The sequence below is a fragment of the Canis lupus genome, chromosome 16 (assembly GCF_011100685.1).
Source record: "Canis lupus familiaris isolate Mischka breed German Shepherd chromosome 16, alternate assembly UU_Cfam_GSD_1.0, whole genome shotgun sequence".
Classification (NCBI taxonomy): domain Eukaryota; kingdom Metazoa; phylum Chordata; class Mammalia; order Carnivora; family Canidae; genus Canis; species Canis lupus.
In genome coordinates this window covers 41,745,461-41,768,249 of record NC_049237.1, presented here as the reverse complement: position 1 = coordinate 41,768,249, position 22,789 = coordinate 41,745,461, and the positions used below count along the sequence as shown (strand labels likewise).

Sequence of the window (22,789 nt, the reverse complement as noted above, 5' to 3'; positions counted from 1 at the left end):
GGAGATAGCATTCTTATTGTCTGGGTTCCCGGCTGTACCCACAGACCAGATGCAGTTCCTTGGGCAACTAATTGCCTTCATGGGATCACATGGTACCAGGGCGGACACAGGGCATGGAAGCCTAGTAACAATGGTAACAGCCAACAATTAGATAAATTAGCTTTTAAGCTTCTGCTTGGTAAATACTTTGCTGTTTCCGCTTGGTCTTCAACGCTGGCTAAACTGGTATTACAGTTTTAATTCAACATGGTGTTCCCTCCAACTTATTAAAATCAGTGGGAATTAAGTATAGATACAAAGACATTTCAAAATAACAAACTAATTTAAGAGATTTGAAATTTTAAATAACATTGAACCATGTCAGAAAGCTCGAACTCCTTCCTCTCAGAGGTTAAGGATGGTTGAAGTTGGTAATATTTCTTTCTTACACTATAAAGAATGTGTTAGTTGTTCATAATGGACCACCAATTATTAGAGGCTATGATTTGATAAGGGAACATTGAAAAAGGAGCTTCTTGCAGATAAAAGCAATGATGAAGAGATTGACAGTTGAAGGTGTATGGTCAGGTGTGTGGGTCCTGGGATGGTATGCTTCAGGAGCAAGTGGTATTTTTTAGAACGTGCCAAGCAGATTGAGGGTATGTGAAAACATGTCTTTTATCTAATAGGACTTGGGAGTCCCCATGTAGCCCCTAGGCTGCCAGGTGAATATTCTTGATGTTATAATCATTTCAGTTTAGATTGTACCATATTTCTGAGCTTTAAAGGTTCTCAAAAGATAAATGTGAAAGGTATGCTCTGGGTATGTGTGATACATACACATATTCTATTATTACAAGTTGTATTACAATTTATTTCAAAAGTACATGGTCACATTAGAAAGCATGTTTTACAGTGGTAAAGCAGCAATAATTTTTATTTAATTCTAAAAAATAATCCAATTTTGTAAGTAAAAGGAACTCTGATTATCATTTAAAATATTGAAATTTGAAATTATCTATCAAACAGAAAATCTTTACATTCAGACAAGTCCATTCCATCTGTTGGTTTTTTACAGACATAGAATTTCTGTAGGGTTTTGGGCCCTATCAACAGTTTCTGTTAAGTACAAAGAACACAACAGAACAACAGAACAATGTGGCTGCCTTGGTGGGCACCAAAGATGAAGAGCCCATTAACCAGGCTGGGGCCAGAGAAACTAACCCTATTGGCAATACAAGCTCTTCACCAGCTGAGCCTGGGACCATGCACTTTCTACCACAAGGCTGTAAGCACCCAGACAGGGACTGCAGTGGGCCAGACCCTATGGTATCAGTTCCAGGAAGCAACCATCCTTCCCATGAGTCATGGAGGTTCCTTATCATTTACCCTTTATGCGTCCCATAGGATATTCAAAACTGAAATTAAGGACCGCAAATTCCTAACTTTCATGTGAAGTCTTTCACTTTATATACCACCCTATCATCCCAAGACCCCACTCAACAAGGGTAGCTTTAGATGCTTACACTTTGCAGGCTGCCTGTTCCTAGAACCAGCCCAGGCTCTTGGTCATGATCCTCATGGGACGCCAGTAGTCACAGAAGGTTCTTTAAGGCCGGAGATTATGGCAGCGGCTTCAGCCATGGTGTAGAAAAGCTCAGTATATTACTCACAGCCCATAGGGTTGCCAACTGGGTTGAGCCATAAGAAAATGCATTTGAGATCAATAAGACTAAACTGTGTACATATAAACATAATGAATGTTACAAAAACCAACAACCACAAAAACAGAGCAGGCCTCTCAAAATCTAGAAACCAGAAATCCATTTAAAAATGTTTAAATATAATTATACAAAGAGAAAAAAATCTCAGCTAAACAACAAAGTCAAGCAATCTCATTTCCAAATCTACATGGCTAAAAAATGATCTGTGCTGGCATTATTTACTACCTGAACTTTGGTACTTTTTCCCTTGATATTTTAGGACATGTCAGAGAATGTAAGTAGAAAATGTACAGAGAAGGCACTAGCAAAAAAAAAAAAAAAAAAAAAAAGAGAGAAAAAAGTTAATCCCCTCTCCCCAAATTCACACTTATCATGTGAATTTTAATACTCCATGATGTTCACTCTAAACCTGATCCTTCCTTTAAAATTCTGTGGAAATGGTAGTTTGGGTGTTAACTAACATTGCTTGACGGAGAAAATCAGGCAGAGAGCATCATGAGCAACAACATGAGGGAGAGTTGGAATCTTGGCACAACGTTATCATGTGGTTTGTAATCTCAGAATATGCCCTGATTTATGAAGAGAGAAGACTGATCTGCTCCCCCAGCGTTATCAGTACTGGAGGACAATAATTTTCCTTATTCTCCTTGCTAAGCATTCAAATTAGTTTAGAAAGTAACTCGGTATATATAGAGTCTGATTCAAAATAGGTTTAACAACTATCTGCAAATACCCAGGACTTAGCAAATATTTTGGTTAATTTTTTAAATTAAAAAAAAGTAAAAAAAAAAAAAAAACTCTTTCATTCAGAAAATTAAGAGAGGCTTTGTATTTTAAAGGAAAATAATCCTGTAAGAGCTACTTTCTATTGACTATGGTTGGTAATAGAAGAGTTTTAAATATATCAATCAATGTTACTTTTTCCTCAGTGTATACATCCCAAATGATGTTTTTGGTTTTACAAAGTTTTCTTGATGTTTATCTCTGGGGGAAAATGTAAGTCAGCAATAATGTGTATTTCAGTATTTATCAAAAGTTGTAAGTTTTCTCATAAACAGGTTTTGAACTTGAATTTGTATGGCTACCTTTTTAAATGGGGGTAGGCATGGCCTTTATGTGGTTATTCATGAATCATCTTTTCCCTTTCTTGTAAAGTATAAAATGAAGGTGCTATTATGAGAAGTTTCTCATTGAAAATATTAAGAAGGCATATTTCCTAGTGTAAGGAAGAAAAGTAAACTGTTTTTACTCAACCACAATTAAGAGAATGTATGGTGTACATTTTTTTCACGTCTGGAGAGGAGTTTATATAAGTGTGATTGATTCCTTGTCAAATCTGTACAAAACATTTTGGTAATCCTAAGAAAGTAAAAGCAGTATTTTGTTCAAAAGGTTATGAATTCAGCTACAGGCACAGGGAGGTGGTAAAAGAGCTGACAGTACGGGCTTTTACTAATAAACACATAGCAAGATAGAGATATACCAGGAAAACAATAAACAGAAAAACCCTAACACCTCCCACCCCTACTCCATGTCAGATTACAAAGCACCTGTTATAATGTACGAGAGTTTAGTGATTCCATATTAGATACATTATAAATATCTTTCTTAAAGAATCTATAGAAAATATACATATAAAATTGCTGTATATTGCAAAATAGTTTAAAACCTAACAATTTTGTATAAGCATACCTATCAATATAAAACTTTATTTTTTCTCCACATCAATTGGGTTTTTTATCCATACAAGGGTATCGTTTCCAAAGCCCATCATAAACCCAACTGACGTATATACTTTTTGAAATACACAGACATATACATATATATACATATACTCATACAGAGATATGAGCACATATTTGAGTCTTCACAGAAAAAAAGCATAGTCACCGACCAACAAAGCATCTTTTCATAGATATTTGTGTTTGCAAAGTGTTTTAATGTGGAAAATAAATTTTAACTAAATTTTGCTCCTAATTGAACAGAGTGGGCATTAATAGTTTTAGCTGCCTATCACATCCTAAATAAATTTCTTTATTTTATTATGGTAAAAGACTTACATATTTTTATATGAAATTCCTTATGTTCCCCGTGTTAAGGGCCTAGTCTAGATCGATTAGAGAATTAAAGGGAGTTCTCAGTGTAATACTATAACAAGGATTTATGATCTTGCCTACAGTCCTTACAAAAATATTTTACTCCTTGCGTATCCAACTCTTCCCCTCAGTAAAACATGCTTGAAAGAGAATTGTGGGCTTCAGATTTTACCATGTGCACCCTGGAAATTGTGGAATGTCAGTACTGTAGCTCTAGGTCAGGGAAGCTCCAACACTAGCAGCCAAAACCCAGGCTTTCTATTTATTTGATATTTAATTACAATAAACTCTTGGTTAGACAAAATAATCACAACTTGCTTTTTAATGGCATCAGTAAAATAACTAATCTCTTGGAAGAGCTGTCAGAAAACAAATGTTTTCCTTGCTTTTGGATTATGCTGGTCAACTGGTGTGCTTGATAACATTCATCCTGGGAATGTGACCCATATATATGTGAGTGTTTCGCCCCTAGCCTCACCTAGTAAACCATTCAATTATTTGTAAGAAAGATAATTCATGAGAAGCAAAGCACACTGCAGGTAAAGAGTTCACTATTAGAGAACCCTATGAAGTAAAATGTAGTAATTATCTCTAATTCTTACATATAAAAACAAATCATTTACTCCTATAAAGGTTACTGTGTTTATATAGTTTTAATTCAACTATGTTAATTTTTTTTTTTTTTAGCTTAAGGTTTTAAATAGTCATGTATTTAACCCAGGTATCTTATTCTCCAAATATGGGTATTGACAGATTTAGTGTGCAATTAAAAATAAATGAGATAAAAAGCGCTACACAATTCATGGGATGGGGGGAGGACAATATCCTTAAAAGGTTTCCAAAAGAAATGTCAAAGGCAAATTGAAATCCAAACCCCTCAAATTGGGGCAAATGCAATTTAATATATGAATAGGCACTTTAAACTCAGAATAGGGAAATTTTCTTGTTTCCCTTCATTTCTTTCTCTTTGGCATGTGGTAAAGACATAATTTGCGAGCATAGCCCCTCATATCTAGGACAAGACAAAATAATAGAAACAAAGGAGTGAATTCTGTACCCGATGAGCTTTAAAAAAAAACAAAACAAAACTGAACTGTGATTAGTTATTAAGTAAAGGAGAAAAGTGTAAATTGTTCTATCAATTGTGTGATCTGGAAGGTTCTATCACCTTATTTTAAGTGACTTTAAAGACAAGGATGCTTGGTGTCTACTTATCCAAGCGTTTGCCTGACTCTGATTTTCAAATATATCCTCATCGCTGCCACTTACATAAGCTTTCTGGCCACGAGACCACCTTCACTTTCTAGAAGAAAGGGTCCCAAGTAGATCACACATACTGCTCTGCAGCCTCTGCCTGGACTGAGGGGACTATATCATTTACAGCAGGCAGAGGCCACTTCTCCCCAAAACGACAGCCACAGAGCTGGGTGACCCAGAGCGCCACCCCTGCCCGCTGCAGCAAGGCAGACGCAAACACTCCTGTTGGCTGGAGTTCTCGCCAACTGCCACAGTCTGTAGAAGAAAAATCTGTCTTAAACCCAATGCTGGCATTTACAAGTTATAGAAAAGGCTCATTTCTTATCCCTCCTCTTCCTCCTGACCAATGACAGACACCGGGATGGGTAATTGCGTTTTTAGTGCGTTCTAATTGACATTAATGACACCTACTAAGGAAAAGCAATGGTTGTTTCCCCAAATGCACCAGGCACATACAAAACACTTTTCTACTCAGTGATTGCTTCCATTTCAGCACGTGCAGCATAAGCCACCAATTAATGACAACACCAGACAACTCTAATGCAGTAACAGTAAGACACAAACAACTTCTCACATTCATATACTGCAACGTATACATACATACGTACACACATGCTCCTACTATTTGGGGGATATTCATCGCTGAGGAGAGAGCTTAGGAGCTTCCCCCAGATACGCAATTCGCCATCTGAGGAGGTGCTGTCCAGGTGAGTAAGTATAAGTTAGGGTGAACTATGTCTGCAGCAAAGCCACGGCAACCTAGCATGATGATGACACCCTGTCATGGTTTACTCCGTGTAGGATATGTATGTTAAGACTGTGGACCAGCTCAGCTCCTACAAGTGTTAGCATTCGCTCGTCTTTTCGTGAAATATGAAAGGTAAACTGAGGTTTCTTTGGTGCTGGTCGTTGGCTTGAATGGCAGATTTTTCTTCTGTTGCTGCATTGATGTTGTCTGGGAAAGTCTCTTCATCGTCGTCTTCCTCTCGTGGATTACCCTCCAGGCTGTGTCTAATGCCGTAGGCGAAGTAGATCAGGAAACCTTTTAGGGGAAACAAAAAAGAAAAAATACAAAGAAGAAAACAAACCTCAATGTTTTAAGTATGTCAGAAAATGACTGAATATGGAAACTTTAATATAGAACTGAATGGTTTTTTGTTTTTGTTTTTTGCCTTCTCTTTCGGGGCTATTTCAGAACAGAATGCAAGTACAGGATACATCCACAGAAGGTTCCTGGTGGACAGTTTCCTGGCTTAATGTGCTTCTGCGTTTTTAACACCCAATCTTTATGGAATTTATGTTTCTCTCAGTGAAATGTTTTTCAGACTTTCAACTTTATGTTGAAAAAAATTGTACTTATTTTCTCAAAACTCAACACTACACTGTAAACAAAAGGATATGGGGATTAAAATCTCAAATTACACCCCAAACACAAGTGGTGGGTTGTCAAAATCAGTCATATACTTCGGAAAATATACTCTGTGTAAATGAAGGGGACATGGGTATGCTTTATGCATCACTGTTACCAGGAGAGGCTAGATAATGATGTACAGAGCAACTGGTTATTAACGGCCATGCTGATTGGGATTTAGAAGGAAAGGTTTTACATATCCCTACCAAGTAGTTTACTACTTACATGTAGGCATTTTGCTCTGTTTTAGTTTTATGTTTAAAAATTGGTTGAGAGTTTTTGGTTGATGTGAAATGCACTATGATTTTCCCATCTGAAATAACAGGAAGTATAGTTATTAGGGATAATTCTATTGCCTTTCCTGTCCTCAAAGGTTTAAAGACCCAGCCCTAAAAAGGTAACTGAGTAGGGAAAAATTAGAGAGGGAGACAAACCATGAGAGAGTCCTAACTCTGGGAAACAAAGAGTTGCGGAAGAGGAGGGAGGTGGGGGGGATGGGTAACTGGGTGATGGGCACTAAGGAGGGCACTTGATGGGATGAGCACTGGGTGTTATATGTTGGCAAACTGAATTTAAATTAAAAAATTAAAAAAAAAGACCCAGCCCTCTCTGCCCTCAAATAAAGGTACTACCATCACCATTTTACAAAGAAACAGGCACAAAAACAGGGAGGTAACTTGGCCTGGGCCGCAAAGTGAATAAATGGCAGAGGTGGATTCAAATAGAGAGAGTCTGGCTCCCTAGTTCATGCTCTTAACCAAGATCAAGTACATTAAACCATGGTGGGCTATGTTTGGGAAGAGAAGCAGGGGTTCACAGAAAGGCAGGAAGCATGCTGAAGTTCTCTGCCACATTCAAAAGAGAATCTTCTGGGCTCAGAGGAGGGGAGTGAGTTCGACAGTCCTGTGCCCTGGGGTTTTTGGGCTTGCCTCCCTGGGATCATATGGGCAGGACCCCAAAGGAATGGCTGTATGGTTACATCCATCCCTGAGGGTGTGGCTGACTGGCAAGTGACTCCTGTTAGGATCCTGGCCCTGAAGCAACAGAGCCACCTACCAGAAGTGGTCACAGTGACAGAAAAAACAAACTAGGGTAACCTATGTGGAATGACCACCTGTGACCAAGGCACCAGCTCCCCAATCCCCTTATAGAAGGTAAGGTCCCCCACTTATGGGCAGAACTCTGATGTGGTTATGGGGAGATAAGCAAAACTGACAAGTTAAATCTCCCATCAACTCAAGTGGATCAGTGGCTTAAAACTGAAATTGAATTAATTTCCAGCAAAAGCAAACAATTACATATACAGGAGTGAATCAGGCTCATTCCTGCTGAGCCAATGAGGGGACGGTCAAAAAGCATACTCTTCAACTCCTCAGGAGACCCAAATCAATGCAGATTTAGCTCTTGTTTCTCACTGCTTCACCTTACACACATTTCTGTTCACATTTTTAACACATGTGCTCAGTGCTCTAGTTAGAACAAATGTAAACTCATTTTTTAACTCAATTTTCACATAGGAAAGGAATCATAATAAAAATGTAGTAAAGATATAAATAAACTCACTCCTGTTGTTTAATACTAAATCCCAAGGTTCAAATAATAATGAATTTAGATAACAAAAGAAATTTCATGCTATTAGCTCAATCCAAATGTCTTCAGAAATCCACTGGTACCCTGGAAAGAACTGGGTTTGGAATCAGAGCCTTGCATTGCCATACACAACTTCGATCCCTTAGCTGTTGGGGGCTTTTTCTCACCTATTAAGTTGGAGAAAATAAATCTACAGGGCTACTGGGAGAATTCAATAAAAAGATAAAAAAGTAACACCCAGAGAAGTAAGCACTCAGGTGATCTGAAATTTGGGAAATGAAGAAACTGACAGGAAACCTTTATCTCTAAGAAGGGGAAGGGGATATATCTCTAATCACAGAGCATGAAACTGGAAAGACAGAACCATGGTTCAGAGAGCTAAAACATTAAAGGACCTACCGAGTGCCATCCAAATGCTAAACCTGATCCAAGTGTCTGCGCTCAACTGGACCATCAAGTAGATGTTCACCAGGATGCTGAAGGCTGGCAAAAATGGCAGGAATGGAACCTAAGGGGGGGAAATAGACTCACATTTGCAAAGCACATTCCCCAACTCTTTCAATATGGTAACAACTAATTTGACATATATACTTCCACACAGTATCAGGAAGCTTATAGTCTTACAAAAAGGACAACCCGAAGAAAGATCTTTCTTGTAGAGTATATACTAAAGGGCGTGTCATATTTTATATGAGGTAAGTATGGCCTGAAGCCAACAAGGGATTCCTTCAGCCTGCTGACATCGGCATCATCACCAGCATGCAATTGGAATCACGGTTTGGTTTAGTTTAGGGTTTACTGGTTTAGTTCAGATGTCAACAGGCATGCCCCTGGAAGTCTGGATACACATGCCATCTGCAGGGGATCCTTCCAGGAAGCTCTCTTAGTTCAAAACTGACAGGATAATTATAGCAGAAGGGCTTTGGGTAAGAATAATCTTCCTGAGAGAGTACTGAATTTCTAAAGGAAAATATTCTTTTTTTTAAGATTTTATTTATTTATTCATGAGAGAGAGAGAGAGAGGCAGAGACACAGAGGAGAAGCAGGCTCCATGCAGGGATCCTGAGGCAGGACTCGATCCCAGGACCCCAGGATCATGTCCTGGGCCGAAGGCAGGTGCCAAACCTCTGAGCCACCCAAGGATCCTCTAAAAGAAAATATTCTACTTATTCTTTGATATTATAGGTTACCTGACAAGGCATTTGTTTACTATTATGTATAATAACATGATGGGAGCATATTCAAATTTTTGAAAAGCCCTGTATAGAGAATCCTTGTGTCAATAAGGACATCTCAAAGAACTGTGACACTCTGGTTCTGTACTGGTTAACTTCACCAGAAGCGTCTTTTTTTTTTTTTCTTTTTTTAAACAGCTTAAAAACTAACACACAAGATAATATTGAAGATTTCTAATGTTCATGATACATACCATGAAGGCTACTTTTTGTTGATTCTGGGGCTGCCTCCAGATGGTGAGCACAACAGCAATGCAGAGAACAAGAAACAGGACAAGAAGAGCAAGGCTCCATGCTTCCAGCCGGGCAATAGCTTGGACTCCGTAAGTGGTCAGGATACTCAGGCCCAACACAAGAAATGCTGCAAAGGTGATATGTGTATAGCACAAAATCAGAAGACGCATTTCACTCAGATTCCCCCTGGTTCAAACAGCCTATCTTGAGAAGATATCAAGTTCTTTCCACAGCTTCTTTGCCAAATACTAAGATTCTTCATTTTCATTACAGGAAGAAATGGCTGATTCCACTGATGTAAGAACCATTGCTTGCTTACTCACAACTATCTCCTCCTCCCTTCTTGGCACTACCATCTGGCTTTTTCTGCCCAAGTGTCATCTGGGTCCACCTTTCCGGTATAGTCCTCAGACTATATCACATGGATTGATGTCATACTATCAGGGGTAGAGATTTTCTTTTTTTCAAATGGGAAATGGCAAGTCTGTCCATTTTCTGCTGTTGGCTAATGCAAACAAGCATTAAATGATCTGTGTTTTTTCTCCCTCTTTCAGAAGGTGACATCACCCCTGCCCCATTTCTGACCATCACGCCTGCATTCGGGGGTCCCTCCTCCGTGCTCTAGAGAAGCCTGTACTTCCCTTAGCTTGCCACCAATAATCCTGTTCCTCAAAGCCCAATGAGAGCAAGGACCATCTTTCTTGCTATCCCAAGGGCCCAGCAGAGTTCTTGGCACATTGAGGGTACTCAGTAAATGTTGCTAAAAATATGACTGATTGTGTAACTGTAGGTGAGCAAACAAGATGTTCTGTATTGCCTCCCAGTTTCATTACTGGCAGGTGTTCTTGGCCGGATGCTTGCACACAGGGGGAGCACCCTACCAGACACTGAAAGGCACCGGTTTTGTAGAGCTGCCACTCACACCTCAGGGATTTCTTCCCTTCTTCTTCAATACATGACCAATTTATCCTGCTAATATAGGATCTCAGCTATTAGCGACCTGTTAGGTAGAGATTTGGGGGCTCGTGACAGTGGCAAATATATTTTAAGGCAAGATAAGACCGTTTGCCTTCTTTCACATCACACCTGCTCCACCTATGCACACCTCGGGCCTTCTCTAATGGACAAAGCGCAAAGGACTTACCAAGAAATCCTACCAGAAAGCTCACAAGAGAAGATGACTGCTGTGTAGGCAGAGCTGAGGGACTGAAGAGGATCCGCAGGCTGAAGCCCTGCCCTTCCAGCATGGTGACCTGGGACTCGCTCTTCGAGGTGGCACTGGCACATGATCCCAGAGCTTCTTTTTCAGGACAGCACTTGGGCTGCTCGTAAGATAAGCCGGGCTGGTACCTATCCCCAAACAGATGTCTGTGTCTTTATTCTCAAATAGACACTCGGCCCAAATCAAGGAAACACTGAAAACTCTAAGTGAGACACCTGCCGGGTCCCCTCTTGTGCAGTAAATTGACACTTCTCATGACTCTATGACTCCAGCCCCAGAACTCCCTCTACAGCAACCATCAGTTTCCTCTACAGTCATTTATTTTTTTTTAATTTTTATTGATTTATGATAGTCACAGAGAGAGAGAGAGAGAGAGAGAGAGAGAGAGAGAGAGAGAGGCAGAGACACAGGCAGAGGGAGAAGCAGGCTCCATGCACTGGGAGCCCGATGTGGGATTCGATCCCGGGTCTCCAGGATCGTGCCCTAGGCCGAAGGCAGGCGCCAAACCGCTGCGCCACCTAGGGATCCCTCTACAGTCATTTAGTTACAGAGTTACATATTAGATTGCACAAGAGAGTTACACTTTCACTTGAGGCAACTGTGGCTACAGGAGGATTATCCCCAAAATATATCTGTCAGAAAACGGCACAGAAACTCTGGTTATGCATCAGCTACAGGATGACACTCAGTCTTCAGGCTGGCATTCAGCTAGCTGCCCCTGGCTATCTAACTCTGGCCTCATGTCCCTCGGCCTTCCTTTCTGTCCTCCAGTTTAACCCAGACTAATTGCATCTTCCATTCTGCCACCTCCCAACCTCACGCATGCCATGTCCCCTCATCAATCTATCCTCTTCTCCAACCTGTGCCGGGATTTCCCTGCTTCACCCCCTAGGATCTGCCCCAGTCCCCTCAATGTGGTCTCTTTCCCTCTGAGCAGCTTTTTTTTTTTTTTTTTTAAAGATTTTATTTATTCATGAGAGACACACAGAGAGAGGCAGAGACACAGGCAGAGGGAGAAGCAGGCTCCCGGTGGGGAGCCCATTGAGGGATACAATCCCCAGGATCACAACCTGAGCTGAAGGTGGATGCTCAACCACTGAGCCACCCAGGCATCCTGAGCAGTCTTTACTTAAATTGAAAAGTAACATTTGTCCTTAGTCTAAAGAAGAAATATGCTCACTGAGAAAAAAAATACTCAAAATATAACAGAAGGAAATCAAAACCACCCACAATACTACAACCCAGTGTTAATCACTGCCAGCATTTTGGTACAATTTCAGCCAGGCATAAGTGTATATGTGTGTGTGTGTGTGTGTGTGTGTGTGTGTATATATATATGCAAAATGACTTCTTCACATAAATTTATGTTACAATTTAAATAAATTCAGATGCTACATGCAGCTTTGCTGAGTTGGATACATTTCTCCATATAATTAAGTACAATTAAGAAAAAGAATCTACTGAATAAATGTACCCTTATTTAACTATTCTGTTAGTGATATTCAGGTTAGCTCAATTTTTTCACTATTGTAAATTACCTTTTCATAAACAGCCTTTATATATATGTGTGTGTGTGTGTGTGTGTGTGTGCGCGCGCCTCACTGAATAAAATCTTTATTATAAAATCTCAGCAGTTGAAATATTGGGACAAAAACTATAATATTTTAAGTGTTTTTATACACTATAAGAACTTGCCGTTCATATAGAATTTTTTAAGATTTATTTATTTATTCATCAGAGACAGAGAGAGAGAGAGAGAGAGAGAGGCAGAGACATAGGCAGAAGCAGGCTCCATGCAGAGAGCCCAATGTGGGACTCGATCCTGGGACTCCAGGATCATGCCTTGAGCTGAAGGCAGACGCTTAACTGCTGAGCCACCCAGGTGTCCCCCCCGCCTTTTTTTAACCATTCATATAGATTAAGCCAACTTATTACTAATTATCAATTGAATTTAATTCTTTGCTAAGGACTAAGTACATTTATTATACTTTATACTGATGTTTTTCTGTCCATGGCCTCTTACCTCTGTGAGACTGCTAGCTTCTTGAAAGCAAGGATTTTCTTTTTTCCCTGGGCCCGATATGACACACACCCTTGAGAACAACAAGGACACTCACCTGAGGATGAGAACACACGCAGCAACCAGAGAGTAGGCCAGAAGAGTGCCAATGGACATCATGTCCACGAGTGCCTTCAGGTCAAAGAGGAATGCCATGACAGCTATTGGGAAAAGAACATAATGATAAAGAAACATGGCCTATGATAAAACTCCATACAGCTGACAACTTTCCAGTCAGGGACAACAGGCATTTTATGGTTCCTGGACCAATGATATGTCAAACAAAAATATAGAACATTTATTTCTCACAGTTAGAAAGATGATCCTTGGGTCATATAAACTGCTAGTAAAACTTCAAAAACGCTCAACCATCTATCAAGTATAAAACACATTCTACTTTGATTACTTAAAAAATATTGGCCTGACAAAGAGTGAAAATATTATTTGACAGTATACTCTCCTTTGATGTTTCAAAAAAAAAAAACATTGCTCAGAAACGCTGGCTAACTCCTTTTAAGACAACCATTAAAAAATTCAAACAGAAGAGCTTTCATTAGAAATGTTACATAATCATTCAACTTCCATCCGCATTTTGAGTTGTGCCATATACAAAATCATTTCCAACTAAATTATGTTTCTGATGTAGGCGAAATTCCACTTGCTGGTTAAAACCCCCAGTCTGAGCAGACTGACTAGATCTGAGAGATGAATCTATGTCTTACACTCAAATCTCAGTAATGTTGTGAGGCAAAATATACTCTCCAGTTGAACAGGGAAACTTGCACTTAGCAACTGTTTCTCCATTGAAACATCAAATCGTGGTAACTTGACTTGACCACAGAGCTGTCCCCTATCATCCTAAGTAGAAACACCACATTCCATTCACATGGTATTCCAGATATCTCTTAGCAAGCTTTATATCTCTATGATCTCAATTTTTCTTTGATCCAACAGTTCTATGAGACAGGGGTTATTATACAGGTTCAACCAAATGCAGTGGCCAGAATATGACTGTGTTTGACCCCAAGCCCAGCCATTTCACATGGCTTGACCTGACAAGATTATGATCCTCATTTTATAGGCAGGCTAACTTCGCATGGTTACAACTATGAGGTAGCAGTAGAGTTCTTTGGAAATTCTACTTGTACCCTACTTCCCCGTGCTCCTTCTACAACATCACATGGTTTCTTTAAATACACCTCATGCCTTACTTTGAAAACCCTCTGTTGCGAGTGTACTTATACATTAGATTATTAGAATTTCAATATGTTTTATGAAAATTGTAAGTAGCAAAATAAACAGCCAAGGCAGAAGAAAATGATGAATTATCCAGACAAGCTCTCCGATCTAAGGTAAAAACAATCTAAGTAAGGCTTTGAGGAGTAGAAATAACAAAAATAGTGTACTTTAGAATGCTTAAAAACAAAACAAAAAAACCTTCTGCTACAATTATCTTCTTTTAATTATTAATGTCATTATAATATATTATGCTGCTACATTAAATTCTTCCTAAAGAAAGAAGGATAATTTTTTTTAAAGCTGGGAATACAAAATAGAGGATTGCCGAGCAAAATTTCAGTGGAAAAAAAGTAAATGTTTTTATGGAATAAATAAAATGTGTGATCCTTTATCAAGATTTATATTCTTTTTAATAGCATAATCCACTGTTTAATAATAAAATGGGCTTTAGATCATCTAGTGCAACTCTCATTTCATGGGGGTAGAAATCTAAGCACTAAGATAATAGGGGACTTGACCTTCCAATTCATGTCCACTATAGTGCCAGGTGTATTAGAAAATATGTACAGGGCCACCTGGGTGGCTCAGTGGTTGAGCATGTGCCTTTGGCTCAGATTGTGATGCCAGGGTCCTGGGATCAAGTCCTACATCAGGCTCCCCGCAGGGAGCCTGCTTCTTCCTCTGCCTATGTCTCTGCCTCTCTCTGTGTCTCTCATGAATAAATAAGTAAAACCTTTAAAAAAAAGAAAACATTTACAAAGTGAAGTTGTTTAGGTCATTACTTTCTGACTCTGAAAAAAATACCATTTCCTACACAATTAAGAATTAGCATTGTGTAATATCCCCAAAATTCAGAGTCTCAACCAAGTTACCAGTTTTGGTTGGGACTTCCACTATCAACATAGCTTTATAAAGCTTGAGGAAGTCTCTCTCTCACTTTCTGTAACAGGACCTTTAAGGCTACTCTCTCAGTCTGCAGAATCTCTTTGAAGATTTCTACGTGGAATAAGAATCTGGCCAACAGCATTTTACAAAGATGTTATGACATCCCCAAAGGTAGGCATCTGGGTTTTTTTTTTTTTTTATAACATGAGTTAAGTATCAAAACCGTTGAAAGCAAAAACAGATTCCTAATAGGGTGTAAGAAGAAATAGTTGTTAGTAGGTCTTAGAGAACTGTGGTGGTCCGGGAAGTGCAGATAACCCCACGCCAAAGGCAGTGATTACCACAGCCAAGTATCAATTACTCTCTCATTTCTTATACTTAATTACAAATGAGTAAAAATACAGTGAAGAACCATTACAATTCTCTGCACATTTGTTAGAAACCTAAAAGGTTAAAATAATGAAACAGTAAAAAATCCCAAAGGGTCAGTTAAGAATAAATTTCAGCAGACCACCACCACCACAATTTCCAGATCTCAATGCTCACAATTTATCAGTGATTGTTTTTTTCTTAACTTACATGCACAGCAAGCAGACCCTCTTTATAAGTCCATGCATGCGCATAAAATGTTCAAGGCCAATGTTGAAGAATCCTATGTTTGTAAAGCTTACCAGAAATGACCCCTGCCGTCAACGTGGCAGCAACAGGTGACTGCCTCTTACTCACTCTGCCAAGAAATCTAAACAGTAAACCATCCCGGGCCATGGCAAATAGAATTCGGGGTAAAGGAAACATAGAGCCAAGAAGACTAGAACAGAAAAATTCATAATCCACATGTGAGTTATTGCAAGTATTACTCTAGACAGGTATATACAGGTAAAGGTGGGACACACTAAAATGCAGAACCTATCCCCCAAAACTTGAAAATATGAAAACATTCACAAAAAAAGTTATTTATATAAATAAACACAGAAAACTGCCTAACTTTGCATTGCTCTTCAGAATCCTTGTTAAAAAAAAACAGATCCCCCTTTTCTTAATAAAAGTCGACTCTCTCTCACCTGCCACCGCACCCGATGATAAAGTAGCAATTATTGGTGTCTTCGTTTTGGAATTGATTTGAGCTAGACATTTGAAAAGCAACCCATCCTCCGCCATAGCATAGATTACACGAGGCATTGGAAAAATGGATCCAAGAAGACTGAATAAAAAGCAAACACATGCAGTATGGCAAACACATTCATGCAAGATTACATCTCAGAACAGAAATTAAGTACTTGTATAAAACTCAGCATCACAGCTTTGATTACAAAGTCTTGTTATTTTCAACACATGTTATGATTGGGCATTTAAAAATATTTGCCAGTATTTACCATTGTGCTACTTATTCTGCTGCAGACATTTGCCCAGCACACTTTCCAGACTGAGAACAATATTGCAAGTAATTTGTGCATGCCCCCAATTATTACTGAATTAAGACTAGATAATTAAGATTTAGGAAAACCAAAACCGATTATACCATTAAGGCATCTTTAGTGGCAATAACTCAGAAATTAAAATTCCTAAACTGATATGAAATTAAAGAAGAGATTACATAATTTGATTTCATAGTATAGTCCCTTCCTTTATTCGATGGTTATGAACTTCTTATATTTACTTTACCATTATTTTTCCTCATTTAACCTGATGTTTCATCAAATTAGTAATAATAGCCAGCAGCATAAGATAAGAGAAAAAGGGCAAAAAACCACAAAAAAAAAAACAGAAAAAAAAACTCACTGTAAATTTAGTACATAGAAGTAGCCACGATTGTAAGTCAGGAGCAGCGAAGTTTAAGAAAACGCTCTATGCTTTAGATGCTTCGAATTTCTTGTGTGTTTACTGGCTGCACCATTCCATACATGACTTAGTTATAAAAAATAACCATTTAAGAGAAAATATGTAAAATATCTTATTTTAAAAATTCATTTTCTTTATCTTTTGATAAAGCTCGGCTGTACTTGGCCATGGATAAGTCTTTGTCCATCTATCTACTTAAGACCATGATGGTATGATGTCTTCATAGTTCAGATTTTTGAAAGTACTTGAAATTATTCAGAACAAACCTCAACACTAGCACTTGGCTGAGAAACCAAGGGGGGTAAATTTCTAACTGCTGCTTAATATTATCTTGAATGGAAAATAAACAAGATTTTCAGACAGACTAAAAGCTAGGCTGATGAATTCTATAAAAAAGATTTCTTTTTCCAATTTTGGACTTTCAAAAACTTATTTTCACTTTAAGAAAATAGTAATCAGGCAAATAGATGAATTTTCTCTTTGTAAGAATGTCCTACAGTATACCATGATATGAACTAGAATGAAATAGCTTATGATCATGTGTTAATTTGAAATGTGAGTAGCTCAGGGAACCTGAGAAATGAATTCTCAAGTACTAAAACAGGTAGCTGCTGCAAATCTGAGTACTTGAGATTCAACTCCTCTTTGCTGTCCACATATATTATATGAACTTCCACCATTGGTTTCAGACTAGTAATTTCTATTTCTAGACCAAATTCATTCTGCTGAGTGCTAAGAGAAAAAAGCTCAGTGTTTCACAATAAAAAGCACATTACACTGACAACGTCATAGCATACAGCTCCCAGTCATATAGATGCGATATTATTTTAAAAGACAGCAGAAAATGTGGGGTCTGCACATAAGGTCTTGCTTGTCTGTAGCACTATAATACCACAGGCAGCAGAGAAACACGCTAGTATAAGCATCCTACAGTTTTATACTGCATTCATATATGAATATGCATAACATACATATATGTGTATGTCTACAGGTATATCAAAGCCATTTACATTTCTCCTGAAGCTTGGGACCATCATTATCTTGAAAAACTGACTTTTAACTGATGGGTGAAAAAGGTTTTATCACTTAAGATTTTTATATGGCAATTCTGGTCAAACTATTCAGGGAAGACATAGTTGCATAATATATTCCTTATTATCAAGATTATTTTTTAAACTCATAAAAGCAATTCTTTGAACACTGACTACTTTGCAGTATTGCCAACAGCCCCTGAGTCAAAGGCAAGGTGATGTACCTCGTTGACAAAGCACAGAGGGAGCCAGCAGCAACAACGTATTTGGCAGGACCCCATCCAACATATTCAAATGCTACTGGAAGTGGGCTTTTCTCATCCAGGAGGTAATATGGCATCATAAGTGTTAAAGCTGCAGAGACCCCAAAGTAGGCCATAAAGCAAACAAGCAAAGAAGTCACGATTCCAATAGGAATAGCTTTCTGAGGATTCCGGACTTCTTCACCTAGGGAGATATAAACAAAAGATTTGCATGCTTAATGAAATATTAATAGATACATGGGTTCTTCTCATGCACAGTCATTTCACTCTGCTTTTGTTCCTTCTGTTTTCTTAGGTTGCTCCATGTATTCTACATGAAATGTTTCTTTTGTGTAATAGCATAGAGTACTATGTTATTACACAAAATTCCAATTCCCAGAGGCAAGAAGAGAAAGCAAGAAATTGTGCAGGTCAGTTTCCTGTTTCAAGAAAGAAAATGATATACTGGTGTTATTAAATATTTCGTGATAGAATGGCAGTCTTAATCTATTGGAAAATGATTCACCCACAGAAATTAAATGACTGTCATGGCATTCTGTGGGCCCTTAAATAGGAAGGCTTCCATAAATACGAACATAAACTTTTTCTAGCCAGTGCATCAATTTATATTAAACTCTGGTTTCAACACGAAAATAGTACTTTGAATCTTTCTAGTAAGATTTGGCATTTAAGTGCCCCAAAATGGCCAACGGCAAAGCCATACAGTAATACGAACCAGAAGAAGCACTTAGACTAATTCTGGCATGATTATTTTGTTGCATAAGATAAAGAAAAACGAATTACCACAATATGTTTTGTCCTACTAAAAAAGAGACAATTTAAGAGCATGATCATCATTTGGTACTCATTGAGATAGTACTAGAGGTTACTTTCAAATTGAAGGTTAAGGACAGTGATCATGACTAATATTTATAAAATATTTGACAGCTTGCAAAGAATTTTTTACGTGTATTGTAATCTTAAGTAACCATAACATGAGAGGCCTCCCAACTTTACCAACTAATGGAAACCAAGGCTCAGAGCATTTCACTAAATTTCTTCTTATCATATGCCGTACGTGTCACAGCTGAGTCTGGAACCAACCCTTATTACCCCAAATCCCACTCTTTCCTTAACCCTCTGCTGCCACCCATGGGTACTCCTGTAGAATAAGGAACACCTTTCCTTCTACATGGAATCAAGATTCTGCCCTTACCAGTTGTTGCAATGCAGTCAAATCCCACAAAGGCATAAAAGCAGGTAGCAGCCCCAGCCAAAGTTCCTGCAAAGCCATAAGGCATAAAGCCACCAGCCCCATAGATACTTGTTCCATTTTCAGAAGGCAGATCTCTAAGGAAGAGAACAAGCACAGTGGAAAGTCATTTTCATAGAAAACTGTTTCTTGGAAGGCTATTGTGTTCACCAGCTCTTTGAAGCCCACATATATAAAATTAAAAGTAAATCCTGATTTTTCTCACCCTGTCCTAGGGGTCTTAGTGGTGTTCCCAAAAATGGCACCCTCTTGGGTTGCCAACACTTAACTGGAGCCTGATCAATAGCATAAGCTCAAGGCCCAGATCCACTCTGGCTAAAACTCAGAGCCAGGCAACACTGTGATAGCAGAGATACCATATATGGGCCGTGCTCTGAAACAAAGACATAAAACTTCCTCTTCTCATGGACAGTTGGGAAGACTGCACATTTATAAATTTTACTAATAAGACATTTGAAAAGGTGAAATCAAATTCTCTTGGCTTGATTAATATTGAAGTTGAGTATTTTATACCATGTTAAAAATGGCATAAAACCAGAGGACTCTAATTTTTTGCCTCAAGAGAATGGCTTCAAACAACATATGTAAAGAAAAACATGTAGTTATACTTCACTTCATGTAAGAGATATTTCTGTAACCTTATTTTATTTACATATCAGAATATTAACATAAATGTTCAGATGAAACCTTTTGTAAGTAATTATTACTAATTTAAGTTTTGAGACTATCAGGTTTAGAGCAAAATACGTGAGCAATTCTGCTTATGTAACCAATGACACTTTTCAAAAATCAAGGCCTGAAAATTACTAAGAGGCTAAAAGACTGCAATAAAACCAAATGGTACTTTCAAAGGCGGAACTAAGGGATGCATGACTCAAAAGGATCTACTGTTTTGTAAAGGTGGAAAGAGGGGGAAGAGGCATCCTTCCAATAGTTAGGATCTCACTTAGCTCTTCTCCTATATCTCCTGCAGAGCTTGAAGCTGAGAACCGGCCACTGCATGGCTTCAAATAGCTGCTCAACAGTGAGTGCACCTACACATTTATGTTTGGGGGGCGAGACTGTAAGAAGAGTCTTGGAATAGACCAGACCCTCAGAAATGTCTCCAAAGCAAAAGAAAATTGAGAACCTCTGTTGTAGAGGAAAATGTAAGACAAAAGCAGGCAATTAAACCAAACCAAACCAAACCAAACCAAACCAAATCAAACCAAACCAAACCAAACCAAACCAAACCAAACCAAACCAAAACCAAAACCAAAACCATTCAGTTAGAGGGAAGAACCCAAATATTATACCTGGCACTCGCTGATATATTTTTGAGAAACTCTTCACTAATCTTCCAGTTTGCCACATTTCCTTTCACAAACCCAGCAACCATAACAAAGAGAAGGACCAGGATATTAATAGCTGTGAAGATTTTATTCACCCAAGCCGATTCTTTTACTCCAAAAGATAAAAGACCTATGGAAAAAGAAAGGGGCTTTTAATTTTTTTTTTTTTTTACTTAAGTTTTAGCAAAAGCAGTAGCATTTTGAGGCATTTACAGTCTTTAGGATATTATTTTACCAGCATCCATGTATTTAACTTACATTTATCCCTTTCTCTTGCGAGTTTGACTCACCTAACCGTAACAAGATCTGAATACAACCAACTGGATTGCAGAAGGGAGATGGTGCTCATAGCCCAGAGATATTACACTCCAAGAAATCAATAAATCTAGTAACTTTGGCTCTTATTACCAATGGGTAGGTAGAGGTAAAGGACTAAATTTTAATGAAATACTGTTCTAAAAAAGCCACCTCAGAGTTAGTGGCTGCAAAATTCTGAAAATAAAAGCTCAATCGTATGTCGGCTTCATCATGTTTACAGAATACATAAGATAATTCAACGGCCTCACCAGAAAAAAATATGTTTTTAACTGATTCCCATTTTAATAGCTTTATTTTATATTCTGATTGCAAAAGTAATCAATTTCCTATTCAAGGAATTTGAAAACACAGAAAAAATACAAAAGGAATAAAGACCAAGTATAATTTCTTCTCAAGAATTTCGGGTGTAGGGGATCCCTGGGTGGCACAGCGGTTTGGCGCCTGCCTTTGGCCCAGGGCGCCATCCTGGAGACCTGGGATCGAGTCCCACGTCGGGCTCCCGGTGCATGGAGCCTGCTTCTCCCTCTACCTGTGTCTCTACCTCTCTCTCTCTCTCTCTCTCTCTCTCTCTGTGACTATCATAAATTAAAAAAAAAAAAAAAGAATTTTGGGTGTGCCCACACACACACACACACATTTTCTTTTTTTTTTTTTTTTCACACACATTTTCATATTGACAAATAGATAACTTCATGTTTAACAACCTCTTCTACAATATGAAGACACTATAAGCCCTTATTTAGAGACTGTCTGGTAACTCTCAGTTTCTTACATCTATAAATAGTACTGACAGCATCATCCTTTTATAAATATCTTTGTACACTTTCTATTTATTGCTTTATAATAATGTTCTATAAGGTAATAGCGTATCAAGGGTATGTCCTTTCATATAAGGCTTTTGGTTCACATTTTCAGAAATATTCTCCAGACATTTTGGCCCAACTGAAGCTGCCCATTTTTTTCTATTAGGTTATTCTATTTATATCAATTTATAAGATTTATTTATATAATAATGCTATAAACTCTGTCATATATTGCATATTTTTTTCCCAGTTAATCATTTACTTTTTCTCTTGGGGTTGATTCTATCTATCTATCTATCTATCTATCTATCTATCTATCTATCCAACTATCATATATATATATACACACACACACACACATATTTATTTATATATAGATAGATTTAGAACATAAATTTTTCCTCTTTAGTTTTCTACCTTTAGAAAGATTTTTCCCAATATTAACCACAAAACATTTACCTTTGTTTCTTTCTAGTACTTTCATGACTGTATTTATCATATATATGTGTGTGCATGTATTTTTTTTTAGAAGAGAGAGAGAACAAAGAGAAAGAGCATGTGCAAGTGGGGAGTAGGGGCAGAGAAGGGAGAGGGAGAGAGATCTTAAGCAGGTTCCACATCCAGCATGGAGCTCAATGCAGGGATCAATCTCATGACCCTGAGATCATAACCTGAGCCAAAATCAAGACTCGGATGCTTGACTGAACCACCCAGGCACTCTCATCACATTTTTATCTTTAATACATTTTATATAGGATATGAATTATGGACCAAAGATACTTGTTACTACTGGGGAGAAGATAGTGATACTCAGGGATTATGTCCACATCTATTTGCTTCTTCCACAAATCTATACCATCCAGGATCAAATAAGCAAAATTACTCAAGTAGAGATGAGGAAAGCTGAATTTCATTTCTCTATCGGTAAAATTCCCAGAATTTCACAATAATGGAAGTAAAAATAGGAGAAAAGATAGTGCATGAACAGTATACTTACTGGCTCCGTCACACTAGAAACCAC

The 22,789-nt window shown here is 38.2% G+C and overlaps 1 protein-coding gene and 1 long non-coding RNA gene across 4 annotated transcripts in view; one reads left to right on the top strand and one right to left on the bottom strand.

The window, feature by feature from the left end:
* Window positions 1-832: 832 nt before the first annotated feature.
* SLC7A2 (solute carrier family 7 member 2) overlaps window positions 833-22,789 on the bottom strand; it is a 68,316-nt gene continuing 46,359 nt past the window's right edge. Inside the window, exons 4-12 of one of the 3 annotated variants that reach the window (XM_038560263.1) lie at window positions 20,612-20,777; window positions 19,260-19,393; window positions 18,026-18,248; window positions 15,993-16,132; window positions 12,866-12,968; window positions 10,671-10,876; window positions 9,487-9,653; window positions 8,457-8,565; window positions 833-6,098 (exon numbers count right to left, since the gene is read on the bottom strand). In XM_038560263.1, the coding sequence (XP_038416191.1) occupies window positions 5,902-6,098; window positions 8,457-8,565; window positions 9,487-9,653; window positions 10,671-10,876; window positions 12,866-12,968; window positions 15,993-16,132; window positions 18,026-18,248; window positions 19,260-19,393; window positions 20,612-20,777 (1,445 nt within the window). In that variant the 3' untranslated portion in view covers window positions 833-5,901. Of the gene's footprint in view, window positions 6,099-8,456; window positions 8,566-9,486; window positions 9,654-10,670; window positions 10,877-12,865; window positions 12,969-15,602; window positions 15,740-15,992; window positions 16,133-18,025; window positions 18,249-19,259; window positions 19,394-20,611; window positions 20,778-22,789 lie in introns of all 3 variants that reach the window. The other 2 variants (XM_038560265.1, XM_038560264.1) reach the window with 2 other exon arrangements.
* Window positions 13,955-21,154, top strand: LOC111090331. The gene is made up of 5 exons (XR_005371591.1): window positions 13,955-14,159; window positions 14,996-15,102; window positions 18,360-18,474; window positions 20,290-20,340; window positions 20,928-21,154. It is a non-coding gene; the product is annotated as an uncharacterized LOC111090331 (long non-coding RNA).